Below are 27,332 nucleotides of genomic sequence, written 5' to 3'. Positions count from 1 at the left end.
GCCACTATTTTCCACCCTTAAATCCAATGTGTCCCCAGAGGCGGCTTGTATGTACATAAGTGCAATCAACATAATTATTAGAGCAGGTCAACGCTTCAAGGCGTAATTATGATGATTGCACTTTAATATATCTATTTACAAGACCGTGGAGTACAGCAACTTTTTTTATCTGGACCCTCTTGGGATACGCCAGATTTAAGGTTGTATGTATTATATACTAGGAGGGCACCCCGGCAATGGCATTTTTTGTGTTTATTTAGAATGGTAGTGTTTCATTTTGTATTCTGCAGGTAATAATGACCGCAATAGTGTGATAACCAGGGGTTAAAGTGAGGGGGAACGGGATGGAACTGAGTTCCACCACCTCTAATGGTGAGGTGGAACATTTTAACCTCCACATTGGCCAGTAATTCTCACAGAAAAGCATTCTAGTTTGCGGGGGAGTGCCAAAAACCCTACCACTGTTCCTGTCTCTGCCTAATGGGGGTAGGGGAGGGGGGTTAATTAGGTGGCATAGAGGAATGAGTTCCCCTACCTCTGCATGACCACTTTAAGCTCTGGCAATAACCTAGCCGATGAAGATGCTACAAAATGTATTTTATGAGCATAGCCGTGTTAAAATATTGTAAATAAAAAATTATCCACCAAAAATAAATATCTGTATATTTGAAACCAAGAGAAATGATTTACACAAAATAAATAAACTGTTGTTCTGTGTTTGATCCACTTTTGATCTTCTCTGTTGAATCATCTCCATGTTCTTCTTCTGGATACTGGCAGCTCCACGAATCAGCGTCTTCCCTTGTGCTTATAGTAACTATCATTTGAGATGGAAAAGGAAGTCCTTTATTAATTAAATATAGTCTGCCTTATTATAAGACAACTATTTTGATGCCAACTTTTAGAAATGTACTTTTAAAACAACTATGTAAAGAACAAAATTAAAGTGGGACTGGAACTGAGCTGGAACACTACACCTACGTCTGGTGGCCGATATACAGTCAGCCCTGTTGGATATTGACGACCAGATGCACTAAGCTTCAAAAGTGATAAGATGAAGAGTGACAAACAGCCAGCCAATCAGCTCCTACCTTCCATGCAGGGGCGGATTGGGACTGCAATCCAGCCCGGGAAAGACATATTTTTTAGCAGCCCGAGGGAGGGGCTGGCGGCGGCGCCAGCTGGTGGGGGGGGGAGTGGTGCTGGCGGTAGCCAGAGGGGGGGCTGGGTTCTGGTGGCGGTGCGTATGTATTAGATTGCTCTGGGGGGGAGGGTAGGAGGCATCCTATGTAATGCGGGGGGGGGGGGTGGGGTGGGGGTGGTAGCCGCTGATGTAATGCACAGGGATGGTGGGGCGGCAGCGGTGTTTGTAATGTGGGGCGGGGGGCTCACCTGCTCCGTTCTGCAGCCTCCAGATGGGGGGAGCCCGCTGCCGCCACCGCACATGATGGTCCATGGGAGGTGCTGTGTGCTGTTGCGCATGCGCAGCAGCCCTCCCGTGGCCATTTTGGATGTGGGCTCTGCCAGTCCAGGGGGAGGGAGCGTGGCCGGCTCATTTTTCAGGAGTTTTGGGCCGGCCCACCGGGAAATGGCCCGGTTTCCCGGTGGGACAATCCGCCCCTGCTACCATGTCACAGACTGTGTTTGTAAGATGTCAGGCAGGAGCTGATTGGTTGGTTTTTTATCACTCTCCATTTTATCACTTTTGAAGCTTAGAGAATCTGGCCCTGAATATGAAATAAGTTAGCTCTAGAAACTCATCTACTGGCTTGCATCACAGTTAATGGGGAGGGGTGATCTAAAGTTATTTGAGAGGCAAGAACACAAGAACACCTGTGGCACAAACATATCAACAGTACATTTACATAACAGTAAAATAAGAGGATCTGAAATAGTGTTGTCGGAAGGGGGGCTGGACCAATGATTGATCCTTTTTTTTTCAACATATTGGGTGACATTTAATAGGATGAGAGATTCAGAAAGTGAGAGATTTGGTGAGAAATCTCCAGGTTTTTTTAAAGCGGCAATCATTTACACTGCAAAACCAGTTTGATTGTTGAAGTGTAAATGATTGCCGCTTTAAAAAAACCTGGAGATTTCTTACCAAATCTCTCACTTTCTGAATCTCTCATCCTATTAAATCTCACCCACTATCTTTATTCAAAATGTTTACAATAACAACAAGGCCAATGATTGATGTTTAATGGTGCAGGGAGTGTTTTTCACAAAGGCCCCTGCGTCAGAATTCTGAATATACTCTAGAGCACTGGTGTCAAACACAAGGCCCGTGGGCCAAATCCGGCCCGCCAGACCTCGTCATGTGGCCCGAGCGAGGAGATAGCACGCAGGGGCAGTGTGTCCCAGCTCCTGCCTAGGCCACCTCCTCTCACACACCCCCCCACCCCGCGCGCACTCGCTCGCTCGCCGGAGCTGCGGGGTTGGTTGCTGGGACTGGGACATCACGCAGCTGGCGATCCGTGCTGGACTGCTGATAGTAGCGGTAACCGTGTGTGCGAGGCGGCTGACTGAAATAGGTTAGTAGTGTATAGCTCGGGCTGGTCGCTGTACGTGGGGATCTCTGTCACTGAGGGTGACATTTACACACCAGGCCATGCTCTCCTCTAGTCACTGTGTGTCTATCTTGCTAGCCCACATTAAAATGTCTTTCCCAAAATGGTGTCACCTCCTCTAGCATCCCTAAGGCAGCTCTGTACCTTCTGTCCCTGTCTACCACAGAACCCTGCACCTCAATATAATTAATACTGGATGTGGAATTAAATTTCTGCAGCATAGCTCTGTGTTTGATGGCCCACCATTTTTGTTATCGCATTATTGTTATATGCATGTCCTGTTTCATACTGCTTTAAAGTACACCTTGTACAAAGGGAAAAACAACAAAGTGCTTTTTTTGCGGTGCACCAAGGAGAATTGTTTTATAAAAAGTAACTTTTATTAATATGTTTTAAAAGATGTTGCGAATATAAAAATAAACATATAACACAGGACAAATGTGAATAAAAAGGAATCAGACTTCCTAACGTGGCGGGGTTTTTAGAGGGATGTGGGGTTATCTAGTTTCTTATGTCAGTATAACCTAGTCGTTCAACCACCAATGAATATGGAGACAGTGGATATTCCTATATTAGTCCACTGAATTGGGAACCGTGTCCCTATTTCCTCCGTTGGGTGGTGAGTATGTCCTTAATTGGATACGGTCGGCGTCCCGTCCGTATTTACCAATTTTCCAGAGATACTCAATAACAGCATACGTTGTATGCCACGCTGGTACTTCTGCCAGTTGAACCCTGTGTTTACAAATCTCGACAAATGTCTTGATGGTGTATACAGATTAGATTATATATCAGGCACCACACTCTCAGTACATTTCGGTCGACACAATTGGTAGAGTAGATTCTGAATGTATATGTCAGAAAACGTGAAATGCACTGAAGATACCCTGATGGTGTATACTCTCATACTCAGGTCGGCATTTATAGAATGTGCTTCAATTCGATGATGTTGTGAGCATTATCACAGTGTTGCCACCAGTGGTGTAATTTATCAGGATTCAATTAGAGCATATATCAGGAGATGGTAATCAGTAGTGTTAATGGCGATTGACAGCCACATGCACTAAGTATATATACTTTATTGTTCTGTGTCCACACTTTAAGTGTCGGTGTGGCCACTGGTTTTTGCTAACCCCAACGCAATATAATCAAAATTGATCGTTTGAAACGTACATTCTGTGTCAATTGTATGTAATGGTTCGTATGTGTCACATTAGCCAGAAAAGCAGACAGTGTCACTGTCCGCAGAACCCTGCCGTGAGTAGTGACAGAATCTTTTATTTCACCATATGCAAGGGTCTGTCAGGCTGTGCGGTATGAGCACGCTGATGCACCCTGTCGGAAATGAGTGTTGCAAAATATACAGAGTGTCAATCGGGTGTCCTGATTCATGTATGTTACACTGAAAAAACACCAAACAGTGTCACAGTCTGCAGAGCCCTGCAGCGAGTGATCACAAAAATAAATAATAATTCAACTACACTTGTGTACAAGTATCGAGCTGTACAGCTTGAGTGTGCTGATGCACCTTGCCAGGGTTAAGCGTTGCGAAATACACTGTATCAATGGGGTGTTAAATCGTGTGTATCACACTATACAAATCACCAAACAGTGTAACTATCTGCAGACCTTGCAACAGTGGTTACAAATGTTCACAATTGCACTGAGTGCAATCGTCTGTTAATCCGTGTGGCTTCAGCGTTCTGTGCGCCCTGCATAGATTCTGACTGGTACTGTTGCTTACAGGTATCGCTGGGTTTCTATGTAACTGACAAAGTTAAACATTACAACATTATAGTTATCCCTCTTTCCCCACGTTCACGGGAAACGCCTGACGCGCGTTTCGCAAGTGAGCTTTTTCAAAGGCCAACCGGGCGGGCGCCCGGAAGCCACTTTTAAACCATGGCTTCATCAATATTCATAGGTTCAGGGGTGTGTACCTGCTTCCTATTGGTGGGGGTGTGTCTTCCTTACCCCGTTGGTTCAGAGCCGTGATCCACGACATCGTTCATGTGTACGCTGCGTACACTAGTCTATACATTCTGTGGTGTATTCCGTTGGATATGTGATGTCTCTGGTGTGTACTCTATTATACAGGTATGCACATTCTAAGATAATCCTAAATAGGATATCTCTGGTGTGTACTCGTTACACTGATATACGCATTCCGAGGTTACATCTATGTATTTGACATATGTGGGCTATTTATTTCTGACATCGGGGAATGGCTCTTTTTGCATATCTGAGCTCCGTTCCCATATGTCTTATTCATTGCTGGTTATTACTGAAATGTTAAAAAGCATCCATATTATTCTATCAATCTCAATAGGTTATAGGGCATCTATTGGTGTTTTGATGGCTGTGCCTCGCATTAGCCAGAGGGGCATATAAGGGATAATATGCAGGGGGGCACTCCACTTGTGTGTAAACCATATGTGATCCAAAATGGGGTCTATACGTGAAATACAATGTGTCAAATAAGATGTTGACAGTTCCAGTGACACACAGTGAGTTGAGGTGTAAAAATAATAGAATTATAAAGTGAGAAAATCGTGACAAACCAAATCGAAACTGTGCTCATAGTATTGATTTAATATTGATAGAAGTTGCTTATGTTTCTGGAGGTGAATTCTATGTGTTCATAGGGAATGTGTTTAGAAGGTGTTGAGTGAATTGTTCTCTCGTGATATGCACATATGTGCACGCGGTTGATCCCTACATATGATACCATCATGGGCATCGTGTGTGGATTAGAAAAGTGTTGACGTGTCTGTGTATAAAGGTACTCGGGTGCCAGGTCTCCGAAGAGGTTTAAATATCAATGGATTGGTGCTGTTCCCTTGTTTGTTCATATGGGGCATGGGGGTAGTATCACATCATATGTATCTGATGTAGTTCGTCAGGGGTATCGTTTCCCTCGAAGGTAATGCTTGATTTTTTATGTACAGCTCGATACTTGTACACAAGTGTAGTTGAATTATTATTTATTTTTGTGATCACTCGCTGCAGGGCTCTGCAGACTGTGACACTGGGCCTTATTCTGATCGGTGCGGATATTCCCGCATGCGGACGGACCGCCGATGTTGATCGTCTGCGCATGTGCAGAGGTCACTCTGCGCATGTGCAGGCGATTTCGCCGCACGGATTCTTTATACGCCGCACAGGGGGCGTAGAGGGGCGTGAGGGGCTACTTAGCCTCATTACCCTATGCATACGCCCCGCGTTTCATGGGCGTTCCCATGCAAACGCGGGGCGTATGCATGGTAATGAGGCCGTGACGCGTGGGTACGGGGCGGGCATCTGACATCGCCGGATGTCAGCTGCCCGCCCCCATACATGATTTCACACGGACAAGTGTCCGTGTGGTCTTGTGTTGCGGGACCTGGTGGAGCGTGCGGCCCTGCATTCGATGTTCGGCGACCATCGAATGCAGGGGCTGCTCCCAAGACGGAGGAGGCGTATCCCCGTCCAATTTCATGCGGATCGCCACATATCCGCGTACGGACGGCAGGTGGCGATCCGTATGGAAGGCGGGGATTCGCCTGCACGGTTGCGGCCGCATATTCTGATCGGGCCGCACCGATCAGAATAAGGCCCATTGTTTGGTGTTTTTTCAGTGTAACATACATGAATCAGGACACCCGATTGACACTCTGTATATTTTGCAACACTCATTTCCGACAGGGTGCATCAGCGTGCTCATACCGCACAGCCTGTAGACCCTTGCATATGGTGAAATAAAAGATTCTGTCACTACTCACGGCAGGGTTCTGCGGACAGTGACACTGTCTGCTTTTCTGGCTAATGTGACACATACGAACCATTACATACAATTGACACAGAATGTACGTTTCAAACGATCAATTTTGATTATATTGCGTTGGGGTTAGCAAAAACCAGTGGCCACACCGACACTTAAAGTGTGGACACAGAACAATAAAGCATATATACTTAGTGCATGTGGCTGTCAATCGCCATTAACACTACTGATTACCATCTCCCGATATATGCTCTAATTGAATCCTGATTAATTACACCACTGGTGGCAACACTGTGATAATGCTCACAACATCATCGAATTGAAGCACATTCTATAAATGCCGACCTGAGTATGAGAGTATACACCATCAGGGTATCTTCAGTGCATTTCACTTTTTCTGACATATACATTCAGAATCTACTCTACCAATTGTGTCGACCGAAATGTACTGAGAGTGTGGTGCCTGATATATAATCTAATCTGTATACACCATCAAGACATTTGTCGAGATTTGTAAACACAGGGTTCAACTGGCAGAAGTACCAGCGTGGCATACAACGTATGCTGTTATTGAGTATCTCTGGAAAATTGGTAAATACGGACGGGACGCCGACCGTATCCAATTAAGGACATACTCACCACCCAACGGAGGAAATAGGGACACGGTTCCCAATTCAGTGGACTAATATAGGAATATCCACTGTCTCCATATTCATTGGTGGTTGAACGACTAGGTTATACTGACATAAGAAACTAGATAACCCCACATCCCTCTAAAAAACCCCGCCACGTTAGGAAGTCTGATTCCTTTTTATTCACATTTGTCCTGTGTTATATGTTTATTTTTATATTCGCAACATCTTTTAAAACATATTAATAAAAGTTACTTTTTATAAAACAATTCTCCTTGGTGCACCGCAAAAAAAGCACTCTGTTGTTTTTCCCTTTGTATCCATTTCAGTGCTGAGCGGTAGCACACCTTACACTTAAAAAGTTATTAAAACTATATGGTAATTAAAAGGTATTTTTCTTCTATATAAAATAAATTCCTGTGCGATCAACACACTCCCCCTTTTTTTACACCTTGTACAAGTTTTCTGTCATTTGTACTTTTTGGGGGACCGGCCCTTTGAGGGTGACCAAACTGCTGATGCGGCCCCCGATGAATTTGAGTTTGACACCCCTGCTCTAGAGTATGCTGGGAATTGTGGTCTATGCATAGAAAATGTGATCACTATAATCAGTTTTTATCATTCTATTCAGGTCACTATTGCATACACTTCAACATGGCCCATTTCATTAATTACAACATGCTATGTTTCTGGACTCCCTGCCAGTGGCAGTTGCAGAGGTGGGGCTGCAGCACAGTCCAATATTCAAAAAAGCCACACCTACTGCCACCTCAAACATCACTGTTCTTGACTCACTAGCAGTTGATGTGACCCCCCCTCTTTAAATTTTGGACTGTGTTGCAGCCCCACCTCTGTAACTGCCACTGGCAGGGAAGTCCAGGAACAGAGCATTTTGTACCTAATGAAATGGGTCATGTTGGAGGGTATGCTATTGTTTCTATGACAGCCAATGCAATCCCAGAGCAAAGCTCAATGCCACACTGTGTTGCCCCCACCCCCTAAAATATGACATCATGTGAGGTGGCAGGCTGTCTATGGGAGAAAGTGCAGTGCTCCCTGTGTGCTCTGGGCAGCTCAATACACTGCTTGGTGCAAGCAGAGAGCATCTAATGGATGCTCCTAGCAGTACTGCAAAGGTTCTACCATAGGGCCCCGTTCCAGTCACTTTACACATCCCCTTGCATGTAAGTGAGAGGATTCGGTGGGGGCAGATGCTCGGACGGGCAGCGTCTCTGGTGTTCTGTATGCCGCGATCTTTGCATTTGTTCCTTTATATACGTAATGGTTGGTGTGTGTGATACAGACCTGCCTTTTTTGATGGTTTTGTTTTCCGTTTCCATATGAGGAGGTGAATGAAGATAGTAATTAAGATTAAAAGGAACATGGCCAAAGCTGAGTAAACCATCATTGTTAGGGAGTTGTTTGAATTGGATTCTATGGAGAAAGAACAGAAAGAGAGCGTCAGTGAGTCATTCTTTGAAATCTAACATATCATTACATTATAGCAATATTTGCATTTATCGGTCAGTTAGAATATATTGAAGCAATACAATGTAAAAATTCCCATTTCCAAATATTCTGTAGGTCTAGACACCATACCATGGGTGGGCTGTAAGATCAGTGTGTGGAAATGCTTTATGTGGAATTGGTTTAAGATATTATTTTCAGTCGTGTTCTACAATGCTCTCCCCTTATATAGCACCGTGTATAAACATTGTAATAGCAGATGTGTGACCATTTGCATGTGTATTATAACAACATTAAAACTTTAATCAGAAATAAAGACACAGAGACTTAGGTTTGGCAGAAATTGTTAGCTGAATTTATTTAGAAATTATTAAGCTAATTTTAGTTTTGATTAATTAGTTAATTTATTTTAATGGTGGCCAGAAAGAACGGCTATGAACTAAACTCCACCCCAAACAAGCATAGGATATTCGGCCTAACTCAGAAAAAGCGGTATCCTCCCCACCTACCCATTGACTGCCCGCTCATCCGCCTAAGCCAATGAGAGGCGAGCGCACAGAAACAACACCAAATGCGCTGCAAAATAACTTAGAGAAACATCTCAAAATGTATCAAAAAGCCGTTCTTTTCCGCTTATCAGCTAACGCGATTAATAACACCACCCAGAGCCGAAAAAACAGGGAAGGGAGGGTGGGAAACTTTCTGAGGAAAAAGAGGCAGGCTCCTCCTTTTCCTGTACTAATAACTTCAGCTAACAGAACCTTTCCAGCAAACCCATAGGCTCCTTAATGTCACATGCTCCCGATAGCCACACCCATCCTATCATGTTTAAGTCACTACATGGTCTATTCAACCATTACGTTGCTCTAATTGCACGGTAAGTTGCTGCAAGCTACATATTCTTCACATTGAAATACAGCATTAATTCCATTATATGATACACTTTTCATAACACCATAGTGCATTAAATACTGTATGCCGTGAGGGCGACACGATTGCTATTGGAAGTCAGACCTGCCAGTCACCATGGCAGTCTTATTGGGAGGTGTTCCCCCCCTACGGGACGCCTCTCAATGGGCTGCAGAGCGAAATCCGAAGTAGGTACTGTGCACTCGCTGGTCCCGATGCCTGCCATCTGTATTATACAGGTGCTGGGACCATGATTCCCCTTCTATGGTCTGTAGCCGATGCAGCCCATAGAAGCTGGCCGCATGCGCAGTAAAGAAGTTTGTACTGCACATGCGACAGTCCCGGTGTCTGTCATCATAGCACAGGGGCCAGGAACGCTGCGGGGATCAGGAGGAGCGGTGGCAGGGAGGGGGGGTTAGCTCTGGGAGTTATGCCCCTGGGTTCCAGCAAGCCATGGTATCCACTTGGGCATGTTGGAACCTTTAGATAAGTAGTCATATACACTATAAAGTAAAGGGGGAGATGTATAAAGTGTAAGAGTAAAAATAGAAAGAAAAATAGTTTTATAAGTGTAATATAAACATTAAGCAGTGGTGAATTCTACCTATGTGCCACAGGACTGTTGCATCCGTCTGCCCCCCCCCCCCCCCCCCCCCAAGGGTAAAATATGCCACCTATCTCAGCGTCAGTGAGTCAGCTGGAGTCCGTGATATACAAGTGCTACCTACTAGTCACCAGCTGGACAGACAGTGCTATTGAAAGGTGTCTCCTCCCTCTGGGACTGCCAGACCAGGATAAGATAAATAGTCAGAGAATACAAACAAGAAATTTGACCAAGGCACATCCAAATAGCAGCTATTGAAATGGGGGAGGGTATTAGTCTCCCAAATAGGTAAAAAAAAAAAAAAAAAAAAAATAATAGATATAAAAATTCAGGGATATAGCTAGTTCACAGGTTCTCAAAGTTGGTCCTCAGGACCCAACACACAGAGCATGTTTTGCAGGTCTTCTCAGAGAATCAAGTGAAATATTTAGCTACACCTATGGATCTTTTAAAATGTGTAAGTCAGTAACGAGTGCACCTGTCACTGTGTCATGTTGATCTTTTTTTACGTTGAATTTTCCCATGTCGACATATTGAATGTGTCAACCTTTTGACCATGTTGACCTTAGCTATGTCAACCTTTTTCATGTGTCGACCTATAGCAACAACAGTTTAGTAATTTCAGTTGCTTAGCTATGTGGCATTGAATTGTATTGCCTCTAATGTGGTATGCATATTTTGGTATTATTTAGAATGTGTTTTAATGTTTGACAAACATATACAAGACCGGAGTTTACTACTCAGGAAGTTATCCAGACTATTAAAACTTTTTATTTAAATTTAAACTGTATTTTTTATTGTGAGTGGGTTGTTGCCTTCACCGCCCTACCATCCACAAGGGCATGGATGGAGAATAGCAGTGGCGGATTCAGGGGGGGAAGGGGGGGCACCCAGACACGTGCTCCCCTGTAATTTCTGACATAGCTCATTTTAGAGCTGAGAAACGGGGCATTACAACGAGCCCAGCCTCACATTGCTAGCCCCCAACCCAGGAACCAGGAAACCTGGAACATTTTCCACATAGGATAACATCCGCTAATTTCGCCCCCCACACAGTTCCGATGGCTGCTGGTCCCCACCTCAAGGCATCACAGAAGCTTGTTAATTATTTCATTGGAACCCAAATCCCCAGGTCTTCAATCTGATATCAGGCTAGTCTATGTCCAATTGGTTCCAGAGCTATTGTGGGTAAACTGATTTTTTTTATTTCTGAAATGTAATATCATGGCTGTTCATGTTCTCTGAGGGCAGATTTCTCTGGAAACAAAAAATGGCCCAGTTTCACGGGAGTATCATTCGAAGCCCACTTGAAAGTTCTTTAATATGATACTGATCTCGTGTAAATGGGTCAATTGGTTCTGGAGCTATAGCCAGTTAAACAATATAGCCAGTTAAAGGGGAGGGTGGATTTTTTCTCCCCCTGACACCAGAAAATCCAGGGACCATATACCCGGGTAAGACCCTGCATTTTCTGGTGTGAAAGGGGTATTATTTCAAGTAGCTGGGACCTGCAGTGCTCCAAATACAGCCGGGCAGCCCCCCCCCCCCCGCTCTCTGCCCGGCTGTCAATGGCTGTCACTTCTGCCCGGTGGCAGCTGTCCCCCAGTTTCAGCAAGCATGTATTCCTCCTTGGCAACGAGCATGTAATCCCACATGACAACGAGCATGGAACCCCTGGCAATGAGCATGGAACCCCTGGCAATGAGCACGTAGGTAAGCAGCACTTATGTAGCATAATTTTTAATAGACATTACGTGTTTGGCATAATACGTAATGGACATTAAGGTGTGTGGCTTAACATGTAATGGGCACTACGGTGTAAAATTTTGACGGGGTACACAAACACCCTGCAAGGCTCCAAAGGTGAGGCTGGGCTGGATCCTGGTCAACGGTGGTGGTACAGTAGTCTGTCCAATGTGTTTCGAGCCAACTATGGGCTCTTTTTCAAGCCACCCATGGGCTCTTGAAAAAGAGCCCATAGTTGACTCAATACACTTTGGCAAGACTGCTGTACCACCACCATTGACCAGGACCCAGCCCAGCCAAAACCTTTGGAGCCATGCAGGGTGTTTTGTGTACCCCGGGAAACACTCTGCATTTACCATCCCAAGCTCCATCGCCCTGACTGGGTAAGGGCTTATCCTGATCACAGTCATTACACTTTTTTTTATGTTATTTGACATACATCTAGCATGATTTTTCTATTGATGTTTTTTCTATGCATGTTTAATCTTTATTAAACCTATTTTAAATATACACCTCTGTGCGCCCAGGGCCCTTATAAATTTACTATATCAGCACTGTTGGCCTAATGCTTTCGTCACCTTCCAACCATGTTGACCTTAAGCATGTCAACCTATTTCAGGTATCAACCTAACCCATGTTTACCCTCTTTAGTCGACCCAATGTATGTTGACCAGTTGGTCGACCCAATAACTCATACCCGCGCCAGGTGCGCGCTCCCGTTTTCAGCCCCTGCCTCTTCTCCCGGCAGTGTGACATTTTCATCTGCGACCATCTGTGGTCGCAGATGAAAACGGGACACTGAGCAATATGATTGCAGAGCAATATATTGCTAGCAATATATTGCCAGCGATCATATTGCCCCGTGTGTACGCACCATTACACATCAGTGATCATACCCTCCATCTAGACACAGGTATCTTCTTCTGTTAAAGACATCCATTATGCCGAATAAGCAGTTTGGATTCCTGTCCTCTAATAATTTAAGAATTTTTATAACTCACATTTGGGACACAGGAGGGAGACTATCATTTACTGTAACTAGTTAACACTGGCATTTGAGGGACAGATTTTCCATTTGATAAATAATTTCTTTTTCTTAGGGTTCAGAATTTCCTGATTATAGAACAGTATACAGATGTACTACAAAGAGGCTACAATATAACAGATGGTTAGGAGATTTATTTGAACACTTCTGTATGTTACTTAATTCAAACTGATTCTAATGATATAGTGTTACATTACGTTACAGACCATTGTATCCTGTTTCAACCTTTTTGCACATGTAATAACCGTGTAATACTAAGCGAATGTCTCGGCATGTGTATTAATAATCGCCAAAGGCGTTTGCAATGGGGGGCTGCACATGCTCATATACACGCATTCGAAACCCCCCAACCTCAAAAACGGGCCGAAATTGGACCAGAGCAAACAGGTCTGGATTGGTCCCAATGTCAGCTTTAAAATCAGGAATATTGGGGGGGGCACCAATATGTATCTTGCCTCCGGGCAACTGGGATGAACTTACGCCACTGCCTTGAAGGCTCGCTGCACTTGCCACTCTGCGGGATCGACATTGCTCATTTCAGCCCTTTGGAGTGATTTTGCTTATTTTATTGCCCAATGTGTATGGAGTACCCGATGTCCAACAGTGTGAGAGCTATTGACTATGGGGTGATGGATGGAACATGTGCACTACGGAGTGGATGGAGGGTGCCCTGGGGGAAAATACAGTTACTGCTAGGTAGCTGTTAGGGGTGTGTGTGTGTGTGTGGGGGGGGGGGGGGGGGTAGCAGTGTCATATGCAGTGGGGAGGGGGGGTTCTGAATGCCCCCAAACCACCCTGACTCACTTATGTTTGCATTGGCCACCCTTTTGCGAAGTCATGCCCCCTCGCTGCAAAATGCCATGATTCACAGGTCAATAGGGAGTGTTTTAATACCAATTTCCCTTATCGTACCCCCAAAATACAATCCATTATTGTACCCAAAAAATCATTTCATTAATGTCCTACGACAAAATAGCCCTAAAAACAATTTAAGACCACAAACACATTTTTTGGGTAAATCACTTTACTGAAATTTTGTTAGGAAAACACATGGCTATTGTAACACCATGAAAAATAGGGATCTCTAAAAATTATTTGGAGGTGTAATAAGGCCATCGGCCTCGATCTGCCCTCTGGTACAACCTAACACTGCGCCTTTGGGGGGAGGGGGGGGGGGGTGGAGATACTTGTGAGTTACCCTATGCGAGGGATTGGAGGGATCCGGCCCTTGTTTTTGTGAGGCCTTCCTGGGCAGCTCTTTGTGCCACCAGCTCTCTCTGCAGGGAAGCCATCACCTGGATTTGCTCTCGGGTGGCCTGAATGTAGTCCCTTGTGACCTGCACTTGTTCCCGGGCCACCTGTGACCACTCCTTTGTCACTTGGGTCAATTCCTGCAAGTAACTATTTATTTGGAAGGCCAACCGGGGGCGAATGACCTTTGACAACGCTGCTTTTGTTTTGTTGCTCCTCAGCCACTTAGTGTAATTCATCTGGTGCTCCATAGACATCTTCTCTTGCTCCTGAATATGGTGGAGGGACAAGGCCAGTTTATATGCAGTGGGAATAGTGTCACGTGTCGGTGGTTGCTGCTGCTGTGGTGTAGTCTCCATGGTAGTGTGGAGGATGGTGGTGTCATCCTCCATTTCAGCCGATGAATAGGTCAGCCCCAGAGATACTGGTGATGGGGGCAGCAGCACATGAGAAGGACCTGCAAAGGATAAAAAAAATAAAATAATAAACACTGGTAATGGAGAATACCTATAAGCTACACTAATTTTGAACACCTACCTACTGATAAATTAAAAAAAAGACTATACAAAACCACATAATTGATTATTTAAACTATTTTCTCAGGTCCTTTTAATATATAAAAAAAATACTTTTCATATTGGGGTTGTCCCTAGATATTTCAAATGTTATGGTTGCAGGCCTTAATATGTGTGTAATATGTGTGTTTTTGTTGAAACCACACTTACCAGCCTCCTCTGTGTCTGTCTTTTGCTGCCACCTCTTCTGTGCATTTGTATCCTGACTCACAGCTGCTGTGGTGACAAAATAAACCCCACATTGTTTAGTCATGTGACAAAGTATTATTATTTAAAACCACATTATTCATGATGCATTATACAGTCACAATTAATCTTTAAATAATGTACAAATGGCCTTCTCATCTCAAGAGGTTAGTGTGTTGAAATCTGTACATAGCACACAACATAGATATTTACAGTTAAAATTGAATATTTACTCACCAGGACAAGGTGGAGATGCTGGACGTTCTGTGTCCACTACATGGACTCCTGGGAGCACCTCTTGATCAATTGTCTGCTTAAACTCCTCATACTCCATGTAGTGGACCGGTACAGCTTGTCCTCCTCCTCCTGTCCTGTGACTCTCTTGGTGCTCCTCAGTCATCTTGGCCTTCAGGATTTGTTTGATGTTCCTGAGGTCATGACGGCGGGAGCTGACAGTGTTGACTGTGTCCAGAACCCTCCTTCACATGGCTTGTTTCTGAGTGTCTGATGTACCTTTGAACCATGGCATGGACGAGAGCACAGTTTTCTGGATATGAAAACCTGCACATTGTGGCCTGACCTGACTTGCCAGGTGAAAAGGTAGCATTCTCCTCATCAGTGTCTTCTATGCCGCTCTCCTGTACTTCCTTCTCATCACACTCTTCTGCCTCTGGGTCAGACACAGGCTAGTGCTGGAACATTGCTTCCTCTTACTCCTTCTCCTCCACCTGCCTCCCACTCTCTCTGCCAATTCTCCTGGATGCCTTTCCAGCTCCAACTCTCTGAAACACCTCTCCAAACTAACTCTCTCTTTCTCTCTTTGTAAGAAATCACAAACTCCAGCTCACAAATGCTTACTACCTTTCATGGGACAAAATGGAATAGGGTTTATATACAGTAGGGTTTGTGATGCTTTAATCATGTTGGGTGCCAATGGGCGATGTTCTCTGACAGGGCAAGATACACTAAGCTTCAAAAAGTGATAGCATGGAGAGTAATAAATAACCATCCAATCAGCTCCTGTCATCTCACATCCTAAAAATTAGAAAAATTGAAAAATGACAGTAATGGGTCGATAAGTTGGATGTTTATCACTTTCCACTTTGTCACTTTTTGAAGCTAATGGCATCTGGCCCATTCTGTGCAGCTGTTACATTACAAAAAAATCCCAGTGGGACCAAAAAAATCAGACGTTTCCATGTTTAAATGACATAAGAGGTCAGATCCAATTTGCAAACGGAGTGTTAAGTTAAAGACGCACACATCACATTGGACAAGTTCCAGGGAAAAGTCGGAGAGTCTAGCGTCCAACTTTGAGCAACTCTTTTGTGCACCTTAGAATAGGCTATCTTTACATCCCAGCCCATATTTCTATTTAAATTACATACTGTAGTTATATTATTCTTCCGGCTTACCGTTACTATTAGATGGTGGAGTGAGATTGTCATCTGTCTGGTTCCCAGGTAAAGAGGTTTTATATTCAGTTGGAATAATGGCTCTGTAAATTTAGAGAAGCTTGCTGTTATCTCATTAATGTAAGCATGCATTATATTGTCCATACTTCATAAACAAATATCTAAATATCTTTTTTTTATCTCAAATATTTAAATATATTTGAGTTTGTAAATTTGATTTTGGTGTTCAGTGTTCTTTTCATTTCTGAATATCTGCAACAGACACAAGTTTGTCTGAGTTTGCCGGAGGTACGTGATGCCGGCCAGACTCTGACATTTTTCTAAAGCGGAAATCATTTACAAGGCATCATTGCCACTTGGAAAATACATCCAAATTCGGTTGGCATCCCACACCTTCAGAAACCTCGGACGCTATTAAATATGATCCTAATACTGGGATTGGGCCAGAGAGCATCTGAGATTATTAGCGTTTTATTTTTTTGTGATAAATAAAATTGTACCTGTCAGCTATAGGAATCCAGTTAGTGGACCGAAATAATATTGTCTGTCAGTTACCTAGTCAGTAGTGATATCACTGAGAAAATAGTCAGTGCCTTATGCTTCCATTACTGTATGTCAGCCAAACTCATGAAATTGATTCAACAAGCAACATGTCTTCCTCTAATTAGAAGTTGAGTTGCATATTTGGCATATGATAATAGGGGGGTTGACAGAGGGATATCTTGTATTTATGAGATACTGACATGGTTTGGTGATGGCCGAAATATTTTCTTGTGGGAGGTGTTTCAGAGGTTATATAGTAACATAGTAGCATAGTAATTAAGGCTGATGAAAGATGTTAGTCCATCGAGTTCAACCTATCTAATTTGTAACTACTGACTTGAATAAGTCATATCTATAGGATTCCCATAGTGGCCAAAAATGTATCCAGTTCTGATTTAAATTCATTAACAGTAGTTGCTGTAACCACCCCCACCGGCAATGAGTTCCAGAATTTTACTGCTCTAATGGTGAAGAATCCTCCTCTTAATTCAGTACAGAATTTTTTTTCCTCGAGCCTCAGTACATGCCCGCGTGTCCTAAGTATAGGCCTGTTAGTGACCAATCATCTCCCAGTTCCATATGATTCCCAATCCTGTATTTAAACATACTAATCATATCACCTCTCAACCTCCGTTTCTCCAGTGAAAACATATTCAGCCTGGTTAGCCTATCTTTGTATTCTAGTGATTCAAGACCCTTTACTAGCTTAGTCGCCCTTCTCTGTACCTGTTCCCATTCATTTATGTCCTTTTTACGGTGCGGTGCCCAGAACTGAGCACAATATTCCAAGTGTGGTCTCACCAATGCCTTGTAAAGAGGCACTATCACATTGGAATCCCTTGAATCCATTCCCCTTTCAATGCATGCCAGTGTCCAGTTTGCTTTTGCTGCACTTGAGTGTAGGGCTTATTGTGCTTCCTCTATGATTCTGATGTAGTGTGATTTCCAAACCACCTGTCCCTCTTTTGTGGGGGTTTGTGTTTTGGTTTATTGTTCTCATTTGTTGTTATAGAAAAAACATTATAGTCAGTGGAAGCATGTGGCAAAGGAAAATGTTGGATTGTATTAACTTGAGTGAAGTTAGGGCCTGATTCGAGGATTGCAGCTTACCGAGCACCAGAGATGCTGCCCAGCTGAATACCTGCCTTGGACTTTTAATTGCGTGTGCCTGCCCGAAGACGGGGCGGGCAACTGATATCCTTTCATTTCAGGCACCCACCCCCTGGCAGGCATGGGGCTGCATGCAAAGCCAGGGGGCACGCCCATAAAATGCTGGGCTTTCCCATAGGCTGCCACTGTCCCTGCTGTCGTCCGACCCACAGCCCGCCCCAATACTTGCGAATGGCTCGGTGACTATGCAAGTCACCAAAGCCGCTTGCAAAGGGGAGCTGCACATGCGCATAATATACCATGTGCATGCGCTGGGCCCCAATCATCGGAACAGGGCCAAATCCGCCCTGTTTCGAATCAATTAGAATTTATGGTACTTGTTTACTAGCACGGCGCCCAGATTTTCTACGTACGGCACCGTAAGGAAATCGCATCGCATGCGATTTCATCGCATATGATACGATGAGATTTTTTTTTTAAATGTCTTTTTTTCTATGAGCATTGTACCCCAGTATATAGCATGGCATCGCCATGACATTAGGTATACAATAATATGATTGTATGTTTCAAAAATAGGTTTGACGCACCTACCCACTACCCACGCCACCCCGAAGCATGGCGAGCGCAGCGAGCACCGCGAGGGGCAACGGAACGCGTCCTCCGACTTTTTCATTACCCCGCTATCCACGTTGATTTTATATAGTGTGGCGAGTGCAGCGAGCCATGCTTCGGGCTCGGTGGCTCGCTGCAATCGCCACACTATATAAAATCAACTCCACACCGACGTGGATAGTGGGGTAATGAAAAAGTCGGAGGACGCGTTCCGCTGCGCTCGCCATGCTTCGGGGTGGCGTGGATAGTGGGGGGGTGCGTAAACCTATTTTTGGGACATACAATCATATTATTGTATACCTAATGTCATGGCATAGCACCCCAGAAAATTGCATGCGATCAAAAAAATAGCATGCGATCGCATGCCATTTTGCGTGAGGTGCGATGCCATGCGATGAGATGGGCCTGGGGACATAACAGCACTGAATACATTAACTTTAAAATCGCATTGCATCGCAAGTACCGAATTTTTAGACAGCATGCCCAGAAAATGCTGTGGTGCTGCCTACAAATGCCCCCCCCCCCCTGCAGGCTGGCTTTTTTTGCACAGATGCTCGCGCATGTGAACTGTAGACCATGTGCACCCACAGTTGTTCGATAATCACTCAAGCGAACCCGTCTGAATCAGGCTCATCGTTTCATAGTACTGACTAGGTTCATGCTTTATCACAAAAGAGGGATCTATTTGAGTCATAGATACACTTGGCACCTCTATTTCCATTTCCTGTATCTGGCCAAACCGGCCCATCCCAGTCATCGCCCTTCTGGCATTTGCTAGAAGTGCCACATGCCCAGTCTGCCCCTGCTATGAAATAATGCATTCAATGTAATGTAGATCAGAATATACTTACGCTTCACCGGCTTTGCAGATCCCATTTTTCTCTTCTGTAAAGGTTCCTTCTGGACATTTTTCACAAACATAAACATATTTGGAGTTTGGAAGAACTAGAAATGAAAACATATTGATGAGCTCAGGATTTAAAAGTCTGATGTGCATACAGTACCTAAAAATTACTCTCTTATATTTCACCAAATGTATTACCAAAAAGTAATATTATAGCATTTGGGTTCTATTTACTAAGCCTTAGATGGAGTTAAAGTGAACGGAGATGCCAAAACATGGGCATAACACGCCAATGACATTAATAAAACACCCATGACACTAACATTACATGCCCAGGACACTACCATAACACGCCCATGACACTAACATTACATGCCCAGGACACTACCATAACAAACCTCCCAACATTCCAGGAGGGACAAAATGCTCTGTTCCTGTGTTTCGCTGTTATGGTATGATCGCCATCACCTGTGGTGAGACACCTTTCTTATCAGTTTACCTGTTCAACACAGATGATGGTAATCATACACTACCAGGGAAGTCCAGGAGCAGAGCATTGTGTCGCTGCTGGAATGGGTCAAGTTGGGAGGTAAGACACCCATGACATTCCCATAACATGCCCATAACATTCCCATGACACACCCATGACACTACCATAACATTCCCATGACACTACTATAACACACCCATAACACTACCATAACACACCCATGACACTACCATAACATGCCCATGACACTTCCAAAACACACCCATGACACTACGATAACACACCCATGACACTACCATAAAACACCCATGACACTACGATAACACACCCATGACACTACCATAAAACACCCATGACACTACTATAACACACCCATAACACTACCATAACATGCTCATGAAATCTTCTTGTAGGGTAGATGGGCCACGACATTCTTAACTGCCATCATATTTATGTTTCTATGTATCTCCTTTTTCCATGTCTCCAATGTCAAATACAACTGAGTATACCATCGGAACCCTTGTTTTGTACACATGTGTACTAGCGGGAAATTACTCAACTGCGCAAACATCACAACTACATGCACCTCTGAATCAGGCCCAATATGTGTGGTTGAGGATGGCTATATATCATGATATATGTACTGTATTACCTGTTATCTTAAGCTGATGGCCCTTCACACAGTCTGGCACAGGAGTGCATAGGGTACAACTTTCTGTTAAACAACGATGACCTTGATCACACTGGCATTCCTTCCGCAGTGTTTGACAGGGCTCGTCAGGGTTGGCTGTAAATGAGAAAATGTTGCTAAATTCTTACTGTTACCTCTTTATAAAGGGAACCCATAACGTAGAAACATTGGCCCGTATTCTAGTTAATTCGGACTGATGCGTTTTTTCAGACAGGAACCGAGTTCCGTACGGATCGCTCACACCGTCCGAATGCGGTAAGACGCCAACCGAATGGACCGTGAGTGGATTTTTTATGTGAACACCTCCTCCATCTGTGGGAACCTCCTCCATCATTCGATGCTGGACCGAGTGGTCAGGCAGCACCGAGTGCTCCAGACCACTCGGGCATTTCTCTGTGCAAAAGCAGGGATATGGGCGGGCAGCTGGCATCCGGCTATGTCATATGTCCGCCCCCCACACATGCATCATGGCCGGATAACCAGACGTACGTCCAGCGTTTCCATGAAACGCATATGGTAATGAGCAAAATCAGCCTTTCACGCCCCTCTCCACCTCCTGCTCGGATGGTTCCATATGATACTTTTCTGTTTGGACCTCACGCCGTGTTCGGACGTGTGAGGCGTTCGCACATGCGCAGATGCGCCTCTGCACATGCGCAAACACCAACCATTGGCCGTCCGTCCGCATTCCGAGCCATCCGACAACCAGAATAAGGGCCATTGTGCTGTTTTCCCTTTCTATTATTCTATCCTGCATGCAATAAGATTGGGCAACCACTCTGAATAACTGATCACAGTTTATAACTTCCAGTTGTACTTCAATAAAGATATAAATTTATTTGAGCACTTTGCTTAATAAACATGGAAATTGCAAACAAATATGTATATGTAGCGCATCTGCACTGTGGGTGCATCTACTGAGTGGTTGCTATCATAGGTGTGCGCAGCTCATTTTATTAGGGGGTGCACCGTCAAAGGGGTGTGATTAGCTCCACCTATTGGGCATGTCTAACACCGCCAATCAGGCGTGTCTTCCGTCATCTATTGGCACTCGCTACAATATAAAAAGTATCTCAGCCACATAATAAACTCCTGCCTATTTCAGTTTTCATCAATTACTCTGTGTAACACTAACAGCATATGCAAATAAAGTCATACACATATATGGATGACGCAGGTATGTAGTGATATGACAATGGTCTAGTACAATTACCAATGCAAACACACATAATTGAATGATGGGCTCTTTTAATAGAATACAGTTCTAAATAGCAAAAGTCTTTGGTTAAAGGTATTGCTAGCGGCAGGGAGGTGTTCATAAGGGCTGGCACAGCATTAGGGGGTGCCTGTGCACCCCTAACACTCAATGTGCGCACACCTATGGTTGCTATGCGGAATGGCATCTCTTTTCATTTTGGTAACATCACCCTTACGTCCCAAGATAGAGGGAAGTGAGCATACTTTCCTTCTCTCTCGCAAGTCCCAGAGACTCCCCATATTTCAGGCAGTCCCACACACCCACAGAAGTGTGACCATATTTCCCACATCGCACCTGCATCCTAGTGAAGCAGGCAGGATAAAGACATTGGGTTAGATTCTCTAAGCTTCAAAAGTGATGAAATGGAGAGTGATAAACAGCCAGCCAATCAGCTCCTACCTGCCATGTCACAGACTGTGTTTGAAAAATGCCAGACAGGAGCTGATTGGGTGGCTGTTAATCACTCTCCATTTCATCACTTTTGAAGCTTAGAGAATCTGGCCCATTAACTGACTAATTCCAGAGATAAATAGAGAGGGCAGGGCTAAAAAATGTGAATTTGAATAATTTTACCCCACCCCCTACCCTGTCACATTTTTTGGGGGGGAAGGGCCTAGTGGTTTTTATCTCTATAGAATTAAAACATAAAAATACAGGAAAGCTTGTAGAAAACTAAACTTCAGATACCCTCACTGCTGGTTCAGGCAGTGAAGAAGGAGACCAGCCTGGGAAAATACTCTGGCAAAAGCAAATTCCTTCTCAAAATGGACAAAACCATGTGCACTGCAGGTGGGGTAGATGTAACATGTGCAGAGAGAGTTACAGTTGGGTGAGTTATTTTGTTTCTGTGCAGGGTAAATACTGGCTGCTTTATTTTTATACATGCGGGCAGAGGCCTTGTTCTACCCAATGCTTTCTAGGAAACAGCACTGATTTTATGATTGCAAGATATTTGCCTATTGGTTTTTATTTAATCAATTGTGTTCCAATGATGGTGTTGTGATTTTATTGTTATGTATTTTAATTCACTTAAGTGTAAAGTCAATACAATCATTTACTTTTAATTTTAAGACATCTTTAGCGTTGTTATTTTTAGTTCCTTGGTATCTTATATGTAAACGCCCGACTAAAGGTGCCCATACACGGAGTGTTATTCCCGTGTGATGTGGTGTGTGCTCCTATGCACATCACATCGCTCTGTGTAGCCCAAACGTTTTGTACTAGATCGCATCGCATCTAGTACAATTGATGACTTCAGAGCTCACTATTTTGTTTTCAACTTTTCACCAATATTGGACAAGGGCTGCAGCGAGCTGCCAGGGGAAACCAAATAACAGAGCAGCGTCAAAAATACTCAGCACATTACACATCATGTCACACATTATTGTTTGTTAGTCACAATACAACACACAGTAGTACCCATATACAGGTTCCACCAAAATAGAGCTGCTTATGCATATTATACCACAGATATGCCCCTATGCACATTACGCCACAGAAGAGCCGCTTATACCAGTAGCGCACGCAGGGGGGGGGGGTTCCGAGTACCCAGAAACCCCCTCAGGAATATAAGGGCCATTGCCTTAAAGCTGAGGGTCCCCTCTTTCAAAGAGTACAAGAATTTTTAAAATCGGACCTTGGGAACCGGAGATATCTGACTTCAAAGCAGTGGTCCCCATCCAAGCCTGTTAATTGCTGTTCCCAGTCAGATATTTCAGGTTCTGTCTGACGTAGAGTTTTTCAGAGGATATATTCCAAAATCTGTGACTCTCCCCCTTTGAAGGATACTAGATGCTTGTCTCTACTGTTCCCAGAACCAGAGATATCAGCCTTCCAGCAGCTGGTTACTGCTCCAGCTCCACACACCTGGTATGTAGTTTTATATACTCGTTGGCAGATTGCTCTGCCTCCTGAACTCTGATCCCCTCATCCCCAACACCATTTGGTAGGTTGGATTCTCTAGTTTTTAATTCCATTAAAATCTAAGAAATCTATTTCCGGGAACTGGAGATATCTGCAGTCAAGCAAGTTGTCCTCCCACCAGAAAATTATGAATAATAAGCCCACTCCACTATACACCCCTCCTCTGCATATTAAACATCCCCTACCACCCTGGAAGTTATGTATCAGGGCCCCTTCATTCAGCCCAATGCCCCCTTATCCCACCATCTGTGCAGTAAAGGGGTAATTAGTGGAAATTACTGATCCAGGCCCTACATGCTGAGCAGTTGATATAATACCCCCTACCACCCGCGGGACATCAAAACATATACTGGGTCACCTAAGTGTCCATCTCCGTACTTTGCTCCGCACCTCTGGAAACCCCCTTCTGAAAATCCTGCGTTTGCCCCTGTATACTGTATATTAATACCACAGAAGAGCCCCTTTAGGGGGTCGGTTGTGTTCCGCGAGTATTTGAAGTTTATTTTCTGCAAGCTTTTGTGCAGTTTTATTAGTATTTTATAAATAAATACAATTAAAATATTTTAATTCTATATATTCTAATATTTAACTTTTTTACTTTTTTCACTTATAGCTTTGTACATTTTTTATTATTTGTGTGTATCTAATAAATGTGACATAATAGACAATATCTGAAAATCAACTGATTTCAGCATCTCTAAAGTTATGGGCCCCATACATCAGCAATTAATTGTGACAATCCTCCGTTCTGGAGATGATTGCCACAATTAATCTTTAATGTGTGGGCTCCCCCTTTTGGCAATCCCAATCAAAAATCAATAGGGATCGCCAATCGATTGCTGAATCAGATTTTTAAACATGTTTAAAAATCTGGTTTTATTGGAGTTTATTTTTTGTATGTAGATTGATAAACAACCAGCCAATCATCTCCTACCTACCATGTCACAGAGGCCCTTATTGTAGTTGAATCGGACGGATGCGTATTTCGGACAGGAACCGAGTGTTTTTAGCCCCGCCTACCGTATGGATCGCTCACACCGTCCGAATGCGGTAAGACGCCGACCGAACGGACTGCGAGTGGATGTTTCATGTGAACACCTCCTCCATCTGGGGGAACCTCATAAATGCCCCCACAGTTCTAGTTTTACAGTAAGCAGCAACTCATTGTATCAGGTCAGGTCCGGTCCTCTCCCCCCCTCTAGTCCCCGCCGCCGCTGCCTGCTTCTGCTTCTTCCCTGGGGAGGGGAGCGCATCTTCCATCTCTCCTGCCCCGCGTCTATCTCGTGGGCTGGCTCCTGACTGGCTGCCAGCCCGCAAGCTCTGATTGGTGAACAGGCGTCTGTGTCACAATGACGCAGGGAGGGGAAGGAGAGACGCTCAATGCGGTCCCCTCCGAAGGCTATCAGCTGTGGCGGGGCGGTGGAGGCCACACCCCCCGCCACTTCCATATGCGCGCATGAGCATTGAACACTTATGGGGGCATTTGTCATGGTGGTAAGGGGTACCGGCAATATATCTTTTGCCGGTATGCCGTACCACCCCGTTCCGCCATACTTGCACCCCTGTCCGTGAGGCAGAGGAAGGCCCCGCCCATGCAGAGAGGCACACCAGGGGTTTCCCCTGTTCGCCTGTGGGACATTCCCACCCTTGTGAGCCCCCAGGGACCTGTGTACACATTGCTCCCACTAAAAATACGCCAATGGACAAAATACATTATTTCCATTATTCATTATATAAAAATGATTACTGTACACGGTCAGACCATTGTATAGATTAAATACCAAATAGAACATACAAACCGTCATAAAGATCAACATTTAAAAGGCAGTTACAATATATATATATGCCGCATTTCTACTGCAACTAATTATAAACTATAATAAAGCGTTATCTTAGAGATTATGAAGCAGTGACTATGTAAAGGAGTAAATGTTTTAAGCCTTGGAGAGTGGTAAAGTGGAGAAAAATAAAGAATGAACCAACTAGCTCCTCATTTTTCAAACACAGCTTGTAACATAGGAGCTGATTGGTTGGTACTTTTCCTCTCCAAACGTCTAGTACATCTACCCCCAAAAATCAATATGCATTTAATTATACTCACATTTTTTACATCTTTGGCAGCATATTGTGACCCCTTCGGTGTGAAGTAGGTACTCCCCCTGAGGGCATTTCTCAGTCGCAATTACGGCAGTTCCATCCATATGCATTACCTGCCACACTCCTAACAATAACACCACATTCCAGATGGGACTCATTTATAGTATTAAACTGGACTTGCCGCTGAGGTCCCTAAATGACCAATTGTTAACGAGCAATTATGACTTTTTGGAGCTGTCACAAAGTATGACTCTTACTGTTTAGTATTGTACAGTATGCAGTACAATCTGTGCGCTCTGGCTGATGTGCCGCGCTTATCTTATATATCTTGGTGGGATGATTAGGAAGTGTGTAGTATTCACATTTCCTGCTGTGTTACTTTGGTTTGGCTGTGATCTTGTCTCAAGCACTATAATAGAGCACAGAGTAATTCGTGAGAAACGCGTATTAAAGTGCCAACAGTTTTTTATGATACGTACTGTAATCAACTGGCTCAGCATAACAAATCACACAAGGACAGTTCTTACTAACAAAGTTAGAAGCTAAATGCGACTTTCTAGACATTCACAAATAACAAAACAGTAAATAGATACCATCACTTCCATTGTGCAATAACATATATATATATATATATTATACATTATAACCTGCATGAGACTTCTGCATTGTGCTAAATCAGAATCAGAATCTATTGCCAAGTACAGGGGTTAAAGTGAGGGGGAACAGGGTGGAACTGACTTCCACCACCTCTAATGGTCAGGTGGAACATTTTAATCTCCACATTGGCCCTGCACAGTAATTCTTACAGAAAAACATTCTAGTTTGCAGGGGGATGCCAAAAACCCTACCACTGGCCCTACCACTGGCCCTGTCTCTGCCTAAACGGGGGAGAGGAAGGGGTGTATTTAGGTGGCATAAAGAAATGAGTTCCCCCCACCTCTGCATGACCACTTTTTGCCCTGGTCAAGTATACAGTGGAACTTAATACACAATACACAAGGAATTTGTTTCCGACAACTACTGCTCCTAGACATACATGACAAGTAATAGCAATTACTAACAAGTAATAGGACAGTGACAATATGGGTAGGGGCATCACGCTGATACATAGGTAGCGTTTAATATTGTGGTTGCTTGGGGATAGAAACTGTTCCTGTGCCTGACTGTTTTTACTAGTTGCGAGCTGTACCTCCTACCGGACGGCAACCTTTTGAACAAGTCATGAGCAGGGTGTAGATGGTCACTGATAATCCTCTCTGCCCGCTTAGTGACTCTTGACCTGTAGATGTCCTCAATCACCGCGAGATCTGAACTTATTATTTTTTCCACTACTCTCACAATTTGCTGTAATCTTTTCCTTTCATGAGCAAAGGCCAAGTCAAACCAGACTATCATTGATGAACAGATCACAGATTGGATGATTGCAGATTAGAAGAGCAACATTAGTTCCCGCTGCAGTTTGAACTTTCTAAGTTGGCGTAGGAAGAACAGTATCTGCTGGGCTTTTCCTACGATGCCGTCAATGTTGGCCCTCCATTTCAGGTCCTTCATGATCGTGGTGCCTAGGAATCTGCAGGAATACACTACCGCTACCGCACTGCCAT

General features: G+C 44.0%; 1 protein-coding gene across 1 annotated transcript; it reads right to left on the bottom strand.

Annotated features, from left to right (window-relative positions):
- Positions 1 to 615: 615 nt before the first annotated feature.
- LOC146041627 (uncharacterized) lies at positions 616 to 26,091 on the bottom strand. Its single transcript, XM_083161563.1, has 8 exons — positions 25,733 to 26,091; positions 20,412 to 20,546; positions 19,277 to 19,370; positions 16,161 to 16,243; positions 14,710 to 14,775; positions 13,977 to 14,441; positions 8,268 to 8,396; positions 616 to 844 (listed from the first exon to the last, which is right to left on the bottom strand). Exons 1-8 carry the CDS (start codon positions 25,884 to 25,886, stop codon positions 687 to 689), a joined length of 1,284 nt encoding a protein of 427 aa, XP_083017689.1. The 5' UTR covers positions 25,887 to 26,091; the 3' UTR covers positions 616 to 686.
- Between the last annotated feature and the right edge of the window lie 1,241 nt (positions 26,092 to 27,332).

The sequence above is a fragment of the Crinia signifera genome, chromosome 19 (genome assembly GCF_055691185.1).
Source record: "Crinia signifera chromosome 19, ASM5569118v1, whole genome shotgun sequence".
Taxonomy (NCBI): Eukaryota; Metazoa; Chordata; class Amphibia; order Anura; family Myobatrachidae; genus Crinia; species Crinia signifera.
This window is presented reverse-complemented; position numbering and strand designations above follow the sequence as displayed.

Bases quoted from the DNA above. Each gene is read 5' to 3' on its own strand.
- LOC146041627 (XM_083161563.1), bottom strand. From the start codon at position 25,886: ATGAGTCCCATCTGGAATGTGGTGTTATTGTTAGGAGTGTGGCAGGTA. The intron at 19,371-20,411 runs GTAATACAGTAC...TTTCATTTCTAG, and splicing joins CCATCAGCTTAAGATAACAG to TTCTTCCAAACTCCAAATAT. The intron at 845-8,267 runs GTCTGTATCACA...TAATTAATAAAG, and splicing joins AAAACCATCAAAAAAGGCAG to GACTTCCTTTTCCATCTCAA.